Below are 12,500 nucleotides of genomic sequence, written 5' to 3'. Positions count from 1 at the left end.
CGGTTTAACAGCGAAATTAAGGATATACACGTGCAGCGTGTCGTTCATATATTCCTGGGACATCTTGTATTTTGTGCCTTAATTGATAAAACTCAAAGTACGATCATTTCTTTTCTAGTCAACTTCTAGAAGACTTGAATATATAATACCCCAAAAATAATGTAGTTTCATAAATTAGAAGTCAAGGTCTGATACTGAGATAGTCTATTGGCACCAAAACAATAAGGAATACCATAACAGACGATCAGCTGACGCGCAGCCTCCGCCTAGGCAAACACAATTCACTCAGCGTCATTATCATTATTATTATTATGATTATCATTGCACACCACGTTTTTCGGAATAACAGTTTTGCTATTGTATTGCAGGAATCAGTGCAGTGTTGCGTTTCTAGTGTTGCAAGGAGCAGTATGAGAGAGAGAGAGAGAGAGAGAGAGAGAGAGAGAGAGAGAGAGAGAGAGAGAGATCAACAAAAGCAGAAACGAAAAGAGTGATATAGAAGAAAAACAAACTAAGAAGCAAACAAACCATTTTTTTCCTGTTAATGTATCTTCTCAAAGACAAAGGAAAAAATGCGATTTTTAAGAAAACCAAAGAAAAAAATAATCAAGTTTTAATTTTTTATTTTTTTTGTCTCAGTAAAGTTGCTAAATGCAACAATGAATGGAGAGAGAGAGAGAGAGAGAGAGAGAGAGAGAGAGAGAGAGAGAGAGAGAGAGAGAGTTCAGAAATCCATCTTTGTCTTCTCTCACTTAGAAATGGTAAAGGAGGAAGAGAGAAGGAATGCATACTCTCTCTCTCTCTCTCTCTCTCTCTCTCTCTCTCTCTCTCTCTCTCTCTCTCTCTCTCTCTCTCTCTCTCTCTGGTCTTTTCAACAGTGAAAGTTATCAATCTCTTCCTTATTTTCTTTCTCTGCATTGCATTTCCTTGCTTCTATCACCTTATACAAAAAAAGAAAATAAGGAAAAGACAAACTGTCTCCACCACCTAAAAAGAAGAAAAAAGAATGATTGATAAAGAAAAAAATATCAAACTTGTAAGTACTATTAGAAAATATAATTATTTCCTTGAATCGTCCCTTATATATTTCTCCCACAGCCATTAGTAAACTTATATTCCTGATGTTTCTAATGGAAGAGACTGAGATAGATATAATGGGTCCCAATGGGAATGGGTATTAAAAGGGGGAATATGAGAAATGCATGGGTAGGAATGGTGAGGGGGAGGATTAATATTGTAATGGGTGTATAATGAAAAGATAAAAAGGTAGAAATTTATATATTATGGGTAAACATTATACAATGGGGTAATTTTATGAGTGGGAGAGGAATGGGTGCATGGGAGAACAGGAAAGAAAATAATATAATTATTTAAAAAAGGAGAGAAACAACAATAACTAAAAATTTTGATATAACGAAGAAAAAAGTAGAAATCAAAAATATAATGGGTTAATTTTACAATGGGGGTGCATGAAAGGGAATGGGGAAATAATGGAAGAATGGGTGCATGAGAAGATAAAGACAAAAATAGGTATAAGAAAGGAGAGAGAAAAATGATGATTTAAATTATAAAGATTAGTTTTATGAGTGCATGGGAGGGAAAGGGGGAGGAATAGGGGCATGACAAAATAAAATAATAGTAACAATAATAAATACATGTAAGAAAGAGAGAAAAAAAGGAAAAAAGGTAGAAGTCTAAAATATAACGGGTTGTTTTATAATGGGGGTGCATGGGAAGGAATGGGAAAAGAATAGGTGCATGATAAAATATAAAAGAAAAGCAAAAATACATAAGAGTATAAGAAAGAAAGAAAAAGGTTGAAATTAAAATATATTGGCTTAGATTTACAATCGGGATGCATGGGAGGGAATGAGGAAGGAATGGGTGCATGGGGGAATCAAAAAACCAACAGTAATCAGCAATAAAAAGGAGAGAGAAAAAATTGGTAGTGATGTAAATAATAGCAGTTAGTTTTATGGGTGCATGGGAGGGAATGGGGAGGAATGGGTACAAGCCAGTAACCTAACTCATACTTTCAGACGACTCATATCTTCGGCCTGACACAAAACCTCCAAAATTGGGCAAGGGGAGAGGTACAGTAATCCAGCCATGCCTTTTTTTGCCTTTTGCTCTATATATTACTACTATTTTTCCCATCTACCACCACCGCCACCACCACCACTACTATTGTTATCACTATTACTATTGCTAGCTAACATTCACACTAATCACCATCACAGTTATATTAAAAGCTATTATTAAAACTTAACCATCACCACCACCATCCCCCCAAAAAAAGTCCCTTCCCCCTACTATCAAAAAAAAAAAATTATATATATATGTAGAAGTTATATTAAATGATTGCTTTTTTGAATATCTAGACTTTTTTTTCGACGTAAATCTTTTTTTTTCGGTGTTTTTTTATTGTCTTTTCTTGCAAGAGTTTTTCGGTATGTGGAATTTTTAATGTTCCTTTTTTCATCTCTCTCTCTCTCTCTCTCTCTCTCTCTCTCTCTCTCTCTCTCTCTCTCTCTCTCTCTCTCTCTCTCTCTCTCTCTCTCTCTCTCTCTCTCTCTCTCTCTCTCTCTCTCTCATAATTCTGTAAGTTTTTTTTTCTTTATTTTTCTCTTTTTTTAAGCACGAAAGATATGCGTTTCTGAGCATCATAAATCTCTCTCTCTCTCTCTCTCTCTCTCTCTCTCTCTCTCTCTCTCTCTCTCTCTCTCTCTCTCTCTCTCTCTCTCTCTGTCTCTGTCTCTGTCTCTACGTATTTTAAAGAATGAATATGTAACTTAACACACTTTACTCTTATTACTATTACATCTGTATTTCTTTATATATCTGTACATACTTCTGTGTCATGTATACTGCTACTACTACTACTACTACTACTACTACTACTACTACTACTACTACTACTACTACTACTACTACTACTACTACTACTACTTTTTTGGCTCCAGAAGTTACGTGCGTGCTGCATTACTAACTTACTTTTTCTCTAAGAACTGAATGTACTAATCTATATTAATTGCAACAAAGTTCTTAATTGTATGATAGATTTAAAAAGGCCAAGTGTATTTTTTGTATTTTGTATGTTGTATGTGTGTGTGTGTGTGTGTGTGTGTGTGTGTGTGTGTGTGTGTGTGTGTGTGTGTGATTAGAAAACTCATGTCTCTTTTATCTCTTTCTGTCTCTATCTCTCTTTTTCTCTCTCTGTCTCTCTGTTTATTTATATTTTTTTCTATCTTTGTCTCTTTCTCTGCTTGTCTTATCTGTGTTTTACTTCTCGCTTTCTTTGTCTTTCTGCTTCTGTGTCTATCTGTCTATTTCTTTTGTGTATTCTCTTTTTCTTTCTGTCTTTCTGTTTTTTATCTCTTGCTTTTATTCCTCCTTTGTTTGTTTTTCTTCTGTCTGTCTGTGTGTCAGTGTCTCTCAATCTATGTGCATATATCCCTCAGTGATTCTCTCTCTCTCTCTCTCTCTCTCTCTCTCTCTCTCTCTCTCTCTCTCTCTCTCTCTCTCTCTCTCTCTCTCTCTCTCTCTCTCTCTCTCTCTCTCTCTCTCTCTCTCTCTCTCTCTCTCTCTCTCAGTCTAGCCTCACACACACTCACTAGTCACCTTAGTGCTGCTGCTGCTGCTGCTGCTGCCACTGCTGCTGCTGCTGCTGCTACACTGGGATGAGGACTGTGCATGCCTCCCACACCCCCACACCCCCACAGTGCCCCTTAAATAGCCATTCAGAAGTCTAGTTATCAATTTTTATAAACTTTTTTTTTCAAAGTTTTTAATATTTTTTATGTTGACTAATTCGTATGTTTGTCTTACTACTACTACTACTATTACCATTGTTACTTAACTATTACTATTACTACTATTGACATGGTGTGTGTATTGCTCATCTATCTATCTATCTCTATATAACGAATGATATATGTGTGTGTTCGTGTGTATGTGTATGTGTGTGTGTTCGTCTGCAAGAGAGGAACCAGTCTTGTCATGTGCTCATATGTAACACTCAGTATACATAGATGTGTGGCCATTCGTTGCCTATACCCACTCATGCATATACAGTACTGCATGTATTACTCAATGTGTATAAACAAATTCAAACTATACCACAAAACTGAGATTCACATGTTTTTTTCCCGTCCACAGAAAAATCGGTATCATTTGAGAAGTCAGTTTCCTTCAGCGATGACCTGCCTGACCTCAGCACCCCCCAAAGCAGCACGTCCCTGCAGGTAACCCATGGTGGCTCTGTCTGTGTGTTCTGTCCATCCCCATCCCTCCTGACACACCACCACCACCACCACCACCACCACCACTACCTCCTCCTTTCCTTCCCATCCTTCCCTCAGACAGTCACTGCTCAGTCTCTACCTTGAGCTTCAAGTGTTGCAGGTAATGGTGTTCTCGTTACCACTACTACTACTGCTACTACTGCTACTACTACTACTACTACTACTACTACTACTACTACTACTACTACTACTACTACTACTACTACTACTACTACTACTACTACTACTACTACTACTTTTGCTACAAAGAAGATATATTAAATTTTCATGTATGTCTTGGATCAACACACACATGCACACACATACATGCACACACATACATACTACTACTACTACTACTACTACTACTACTACTACTACTACTACTACTACTACTACTACTACTACTACTACTACTACTACTGCTACAAAAAGATCCATTCTATTCCTTGTATATCTCAAATCAACACACTCACACACACACATATACACATACACATACACAAAACACAATCCTCTGATATTGTGCGTGAGTACGTATGTGTGTGTGTGTGTGTGTGTGTGTGTGTGTGTGTGTGTGTGTGTGTGTGTGTGTGTGTGTGTGTGTGTGTGTGTGTGTGTGTGTGTGTTTCACTGTTTACTTACCTGTGTGTGTTTGTCTGTGTGTCTGTGTGTGCTGGCACCAAATACTGGTGGCTTTAGAGGTATTATCATGTGACCTTGTGACCTCCCATAGTAATACCCAGCATGGGAGGGCAGGGGCTGTGGCTGTGGCTTAGCTGGGTACTGTGACAAATACACCTCTAGTATATTGGGTGTACTGTATAGATTTGTGTGGGGATGGAGAGTATGAAAAGTATGTTAAAAAATGCACCATGATTTCTGTATGTTGGGTGTAGCTTGACTTGCAGGGCTGTGTGGGGCTGTGAATGTGAAAAGTATACTTATAAAACTGCAAAATAGACTTAATTATGCTTTTTTTCATGTTGGGTGTGGTTGTTTAGTACCTGTGTGGGCCTGTGGGGTATTAAATTTACACTTATTCACACTAAAAAAAAAATATATACACCCAAATATTTGTACATTGGGTGTAGCTTGTCTTGGATCTGTGTGGGACTGGAAGGTATTAGAAGTATACTAGTTCACATTACAAATTAACAAGAATGCACCCTAATTATACTTTTCTGTATATTGGGTGTATTTTACCTTGAACCACTGGGGCTGAAAATATGAAAAGTGTATTGATTCACACTGTAAAATGCTGAATATGATGCTGTGTTGATTATTCTTTGTTGGGTACAGCTTGCAGTGAATATGTATGGGACAGGAAAGTATGTTATGTACACTAATTCACAATACAAAACAATTCATATAATGCTAACTTGATTTTGTATGGGCTTGGGTGTACATTGAGTGTAGTTTTGGATCTGTTAGGTTGAGTGCAATAGCCAGAAAACACAATATGATGCTTTTTTTTAATGTTTTTATGTAAGATGGACACTGGCCAAGGTCAGCAAAATGAGAGAGAGAGAGGGGGGAACACTAATTGAGGTGCCAATCCCAATAAAAGATAAAAAATATCTTTCAAAATTGGAGAATAAGTGTCTTGAAATATGTTTTGATTATACTCTATATTGGGTGTAGTTTGGGTGAAGATGTAAACTGGCTTAAGAATAGGTGTAGATTTGAGTACCTTTAAGCTGAGTACAATGCCTGTAAAACATAGTATGATGCAGATTTCAGCTATATTCTTTTAGGTATGTTACACATCATTTTGGGTGTAGATCTGGGTGTAGCCTGGCTTTAAAATGAGTGCAGAGTTAAGTGTGTTAAGCTGAGTGCAAAAAATACAAAACACAATGATTTTGGCTTTGATAATATCATTGGATGTAACCTGGAGTGTGTGGGGGTGACTAAATTCTCTCGGGTGTAGTGTTGGTGTAGCGTGGGGTGTGTGGGTCAGAGTTCACAGTCAAGTCACTTAGGTATTGATTCACCCTCATTCCTGACTCATCACCTGCAGTGTCTGGCTGGGAGCTGGTGGGTCAGGGAGTGAGGGGTGACATGTGAGAAGTGATGGGTGAATGGGTGATTGGGGATGATGTTAGTTTAAGTGTAGGTGGGATGTGTTGTGGGAAAGTATTGCAAAAGAGAGAGAGAGAGAGAGAGAGAGAGAGAGATACTGTTTGTTTCAATTCAATATTTGAGTGTTTGGTATTTGGTTTACCAAAGTCTATATTTTCCAGCAGTAATGGGCAGATTAGTAAGAAAACTATTGCTGTGTTCATTTTAATCCAGTTGCTGAGTGTTTGAGAATCTTCATTTATTATTTTGTTAGTTTATTTATAATTCTGTGATGAGTCTAGCTTGGTCTGGGTCTTTTTTATCAGTCACTGGGTTTTCAAGGGTGCTTTTGTGAATTTGTGGGAATTTCAAGGGGGTTTTTTAAGTTATTGGAGTTTTCAAGGGTGTTTTTGTGGGTTACTGGGGTTTTGAAGAGTATTTTTACAAGTTATTTCAGCATCTGAATATTTGAGGGTGTTTATTTATTGTTTTGTCTATTTATTTGAATGAGGTGATTCTGTGATGAGTCAAGCTTGGTGTAGCTGAAGCATATTATATGAGGAGTGTTTACGTGCTTCAGTTGACAGCCTAGCAAGGTCCCTACACCGTTACAGAAAACAAAGATGGCTAGACGACACCAGGTCAGCTCTGTGATATTAGGAAACAGTTCTGGTGGGTTAGAGACAATTAGAAAACAAGTTTGTGTGTCTTATAAATAACATCAACAGGAAAGCACCAACAGGAAAGCAAAAAAATGTTTATGAGAACCTGATCAATCATAGTGCCTCAAAAAGTATCTGTATCAAAACTCAAAAACACTTCAAAATCTATCTATTTATCTATATACCAGGCTGGCAATCCCACACAGGGCAGCCCAGACAAGGTACCACACACTCTTACCTCTAATAATCAATCTGTCTATACACCAGGTCAGCAGCCTCACATGGGGCTGCCCAGATAAGACGCCACATACTCACACACGCACACACTTGTTCACACTCTTAGTCCCATCAGCCCCTGGTGGAAAATATAAGGCAAAAATTTGCAAAAATAACTTTAAAAAGATAGAACATTATGAAATTGACTTAATCCCATGAAAGTAAAAGTGCGAACAGTAAGCAAACTTTCTCAAACATAGATCCAGCGCCATGACAGTCCACACAGCCCCTTTGACAGCCCCTTAGCCCCCCCAGCAGCCCCCTAAATAGCCCACAGCCCAGCTCCTGCTCTGTGGGTCTTGGCAGTGTGCAGTGTGACTTGGTAGAAACACTACCACCCTTGCTGTGTCCTTAGCTCGCTGCCTACAAGGTTAACAAAGCCTCATTCACTTGTGTTCTCAGATGCTCTGTTGTTGTGCCTCTCTGCATTATAACTGGCTGTGCTTATTGGGTGTCCCTTGAGATTTCAAGAGTATTTTCACAAGTTATTAGGGTTTTCAAGGGTGTTTTTATGGTTTTTATAAGTTATAAGTTTTCAAGGGTGTTTTTATAAGTTATTGCAATTTTCAAGGATGTTTTTGTAAGTTATTGGGGTTTTCAAGGGTGTTCTTGCCAGTTATTGGGATTTTCAAGGGTGTTTATGTGGGTTCTAATAGAATTACAGTCTAACAGGCTCTAATGGATGTTATTGGAGTTTTCAAAGGTATTTTCATGAGTTTTTTAGCAGTTTGGCAAAATTTCTGACCTTGTAATAGGTGTTATTGCGGTGTATAAGGGTGTTTTCATGATTCAAGTGATAGTTTTGCAAATATCCTTTATTGTTAAAGAAAACACCCATGAAAACCCAGGTACTCTTCTCAGAGGTCTTTATATAACCAGTGATAGTTTAAACAATTCTACATCACCACTGGAAGAAACTGATAAAAAAACACTCTTGAAAACATTCCTGCTAAGAGAGACAGAGAGTGTGAGAGTGAGAGACAGAGAACAAAGGGTCTGAGAACACCAGCCTTAGAGAACAACCCCACTCTGAGATACATTACAATAACTATGGTGGGTTTGAACTTATTTTTACATTCTCATCTCTATTTTTTTTTGTAACCAATCCTCGTTTTTTACCGCCATTTTTTTTCTCTAATATACTTCACCGACTCAATTTTATTATTTTGACTAATCTGTTTTCTATGACTGTAGCCGAGAAACAGCCTATGAAGCCAGCGATCAAGTGCTCCACCCTGCCCAGGATGTCCTCCCAAGGTGAGTGGTGTCCCTGCACTGCACCCTCACTGCCCCCTCCCTCTGCCCTTTGCCATCCCTCTTCCTCAGTACCCATTGAAAGGATACGGTTTTCTATGACGTACGCTAAAGAAAACTGAGTCAAATTAAGGGAGATTATGATATGCATGACTACACACACAAAAAAATACGTTTTTCTCTGATGTGTGCTTAATGAAATGGAGTTTAATTTTAGGGAGACTATGATATATGATGTATGCTAAAGAAAGTATAGTTAGGTTAAGCGAGACTATGACATGCATGACAGTACACTTTATATAGTGCATATACGTAAATCTTTATGAATAATATAGTTTGGCTTAATAAGACAGGAGGTTAATAATGTTGACATATTGATAATAATAATACATACACACATATACACATACAAGCATGTTTAGATGTATAATTAGATTCCTATGTATATCTTTTTTTTTTATTTAACCTTTTTAATACATCATCAAATGCCTGGTTAAAAAGAATCAAGAAAATTAAGAAATCCATGAATCATTAAAAATATAAATGGCTTTTGTAGCTTATAAGCAAAGCAAATGTTCTTTATTTTTTATTTTTTTCCCTTTTATGTTTTCGTAATACTCTGGTTTACAGTAATTGCGGTGTTGTAGTTAGCCGGGTGAGTGTGTGTGTGTGTGTGTGTGTGTGTGTGTGTGTGTGTGTGTGATGGTGGCGGGTGTGTTGCTGGGAGCTTCTGTTGTGTGTGTGTTGCAGGGAGTGTGTTGCAAGAGTGAGTGAGAGAGGCTTATGTTGTGTTGTATTGTGGGTAGTGTTGCAGTAAGGAGTTTTGTATTGTTTTGTGTTGCAAGAATAAGTAAAGTTTGTATTGTATGTGGCAATGATTGAGTTGCATAAAGATCTTTTGTGTTGAGAGAATAATTGAAGTTTGTTTTGAGTTTTGAGAAGGAGGAGGAAGAGTTGTGTTTCAGGTTTTGTGTTGCAAGAGTGAGTGATGTTTGTATTGTATTGTGTTGTGTGTATGGCAGTTGTGTTGTGTTTATGAAATTTGTGTGTGTGTGTGTGTGTAAGAAGAAGTTAAATATTGTGCTACAAAGTTGTGTTGCATTTAGTTAAAGAAAAGTTATTTTATTAAGAGAGAGTGAGTGAGTAAGGATGTGATGTCAGAGAGAGAGAGAGAGAGAGAGAGAGAGAGAGAGAGAGAGAGAGAGAGAGAGAGAGAGAGAGAGTTGCCATTTACTTAGAGGGCAAGGCAGGAGAGAACAGCTAGAGTCAGTGAAGCTAAACTCTCTTATCTTAGCTCTAATGGAATCTACAGTTATTTATAAGGGACTTTATATCACTACTGTATATTTAAGAGAATTCACCACCACCACCACCACCACCACCACCACCACCAATATAAGCATCAATACAATTCCTTTTTTCTTCACACTTAGAAATCAACTCTTTCTTTTATCATTTTGGAAGCAGATTAGTAGGGTCTCTCTCTCTCTCTCTCTCTCTCTCTCTCTCTCTCTCTCTCTCTCTCTCTCTCTCTCTCTCTCTCTCTCTCTCTCTCTCTCTCTCTCTCTCTCTCTCTCTCTCTCTCTCTCTCTCTCTCTCTCTCTCTCTCTCTCTCTCTCTCTCTCTCTCTCTCTCTCTCTCTCTCTCTCTCTCTCTCTCTCTCTCTCTCTCTCTCTCTCTCTCTCTCTCTCTCTCTCTCTCTCTCTCTCTCTCTCTCTCTCTCTCTCTCTCTCTCTCTCTCTCTCTCTCTCTCTCTCTCTCTCTCTCTCTCTCTCTCTCTCTCTCTCTCTCTCTCTCTCTCTCTCTCTCTCTCTCTCTCTCTCTCTCTCTCTCTCTCTCTCTCTCTCTCTCTCTCTCTCTCTCTCTCTCTCTCTCTCTCTCTCTTTTCCCGTTCCCTGCTCCCATCACCTCCCCATCTGCCCCCCCCCCCTTCCCGGTCTGTGCAGTCCCCCCCGCCCTCGCTTGGCTCTCCCCCCCGACCCGCAGACGCCATCTTGCCCACCATGTGTCGGCTCTTGCAGGTGTGGTTCATATTTTCTTTGGTGTTTGCTGTTTATATATGTGTGTGTGTGTGTGTGTGTGTGTGTGTGTGTGTGTGTGTGTGTGTGTGTGTGTGTGTGTGTTTTATTTTTTTGTGTTTTTTTATTTTCTATTTTTTCTTTTCATATTTCTATTTTTTATGTTTCTTCTTCTTGATGTGTGTGTGTGTGTGTGTGTGTGTGTGTGTGTGTGTGTGTGTGTGTGTGTGTGTGTACAACTTTGCTGTACTTTCATGTATTGTTATATGCACTTAATTGTTATCATTATTCATCATTACCATTATCCTCACCTGTAACAGATAGGGCAACTTACACACACACACACACACACACACACACACACACACACACACACACACACACACACACACACACACACACACACACACACACACACACAGCAAGACCACACCCACATCCCACACTTACCCTACCAAACAAAATATGAGCCTGACAATAAGAGGCTCACCCATCAGCCTTGCCAGGGACTAAGAGAGGCAGACATATAGCTGAGCTTCTTAATGGTAGGGCCCTGTTCATTTAACAGGAGTTGCTGTAGGTTGCAAGCAGATGGGCTGTGGCTAAGGGTTGTGGTTAAGTGTTGTGGGTAAGAGGTTGTGGCTAAGGGGTTGTAGTCGTGCTGTTCCAATGTGTGTGTGTGTGTGTGTGTGTGTTGTGTGTCTGTGTGTGGTCCCAGTTCTGCCTAAGAGTGGCCACCATGAGTTTTGAGGTCTGTTAGGGAATAGCTGGCTGGGTGACCTCTAAATTGTACGTAGGAATTCATACACAAACACACACACACATACATGCAGTCAGTCAGTCAGTCAGTCAATTCCCCAACCAGTCAGTCAGTCAGTTAGTCAATCATTCAGTCAGTCAGCTCCCCACTCAGTCAGTCAGTCAGCCTGTCTTACAAAGCATAGGGAACTCAAACATATTTTTTTCCACTTAGGCTCCCCATCTCTCCCCTATCTCCTCCCATTCCTGCATTTAGCTTCTCCCCTTCCCCTCTATGTCTGCCCATGCTGTCTGTGTGTATGTCTGTCTGTCTGTTTGTACTTTCCTTGTTTTTGTTTTACCATCTGTTTGTGTTTCATGCTTTATTCAGTTGTGTTTTATTTATTTTTTTTATTTATTTAATCCAATGTGCAGTTCGGATTAAAAGGTTTTATTTATTTTTCTATTATATTTGTTTAATTTTTGTTTATTCATTTTATTGCTGTTTTTTTTTTATCCCTGTTACTTATTTTTTCTCATTTTCATGTTTTTTGTGTATATATTTTTATTTATTTTTTGTCAATACTTCCTACTTAATTTTTCTTTTTATTTATTTCATAAGGGTTCGCTTTGCTTGTGTCCTCATATTTGTGTTGTTGTTTTTTGTTAATTTTCCTTCATATTTCATCCTTTTTCCTCCATAATCCTTTTCAATAGTTCATATTTGTATAGATGTCTTAAAAAATTTATCTCCATGCCAAAATTTTTCACTCATCAATCTCATTAAACTTTCACAGCAAGAATTTGTAAACTTCTCTCTCTCTCTCTCTCTCTCTCTCTCTCTCTCTCTCTCTCTCTCTCTCTCTCTCTCTCTCTCTCTCTCTCTCTCTCTCTCTCTCTCTCTCTCTCTCTCTCTCTCTCTCTCTCTCTCTCTCTCTCTCTCTCTCTCTCTCTCCATTTTTTCACAAGTTCTTATTGTTTATTTTCTTTGCTAGTTCTCATTTATCACATATTATTAGTGTTCCTTTCTTCTTAGCTCTCCAAAACATCCCAGTGATCTAAGTGTGTGTGTGCGTGTGTGGGTGTGTGTGTATGTGTGTAGGTTAGGTTAAGTTGTGTGAATAGTAAGTGGTTGAAGATTTAATGAAATTAATTATATGGGAGGAAGAAAGGAAGGAAGGAAGGAGAGAAATTGTTTGAGTGAA

The 12,500-nt window shown here is 38.5% G+C and overlaps 1 protein-coding gene across 14 annotated transcripts in view; it reads left to right on the top strand.

Moving 5' to 3' along the window:
* LOC135097057 (coiled-coil domain-containing protein AGAP005037-like) overlaps positions 1 to 12,500 on the top strand; it is a 113,671-nt gene that overhangs the window by 86,091 nt on the left and 15,080 nt on the right. For 7 of the 14 annotated variants that reach the window (XM_063998818.1, XM_063998826.1, XM_063998815.1 and 4 more), the window contains 2 exons: positions 2,040 to 2,093; positions 4,159 to 4,244. In XM_063998818.1, the coding sequence (XP_063854888.1) occupies positions 2,040 to 2,093; positions 4,159 to 4,244 (140 nt within the window). Of the gene's footprint in view, positions 1 to 710; positions 1,037 to 2,039; positions 2,094 to 4,158; positions 4,245 to 8,479; positions 8,543 to 10,485; positions 10,561 to 12,500 lie in introns of those variants that run through there. The other 7 variants (XM_063998819.1, XM_063998820.1, XM_063998822.1 and 4 more) reach the window with 5 other exon arrangements.

The sequence above is a fragment of the Scylla paramamosain genome, unplaced genomic scaffold, assembly GCF_035594125.1.
Source record: "Scylla paramamosain isolate STU-SP2022 unplaced genomic scaffold, ASM3559412v1 Contig11, whole genome shotgun sequence".
In the NCBI taxonomy this organism is placed as follows: domain Eukaryota; kingdom Metazoa; phylum Arthropoda; class Malacostraca; order Decapoda; family Portunidae; genus Scylla; species Scylla paramamosain.
The sequence above is the reverse complement of the archived record's forward strand: the minus strand, read 5'-3'. Positions and strand labels throughout refer to the sequence as shown.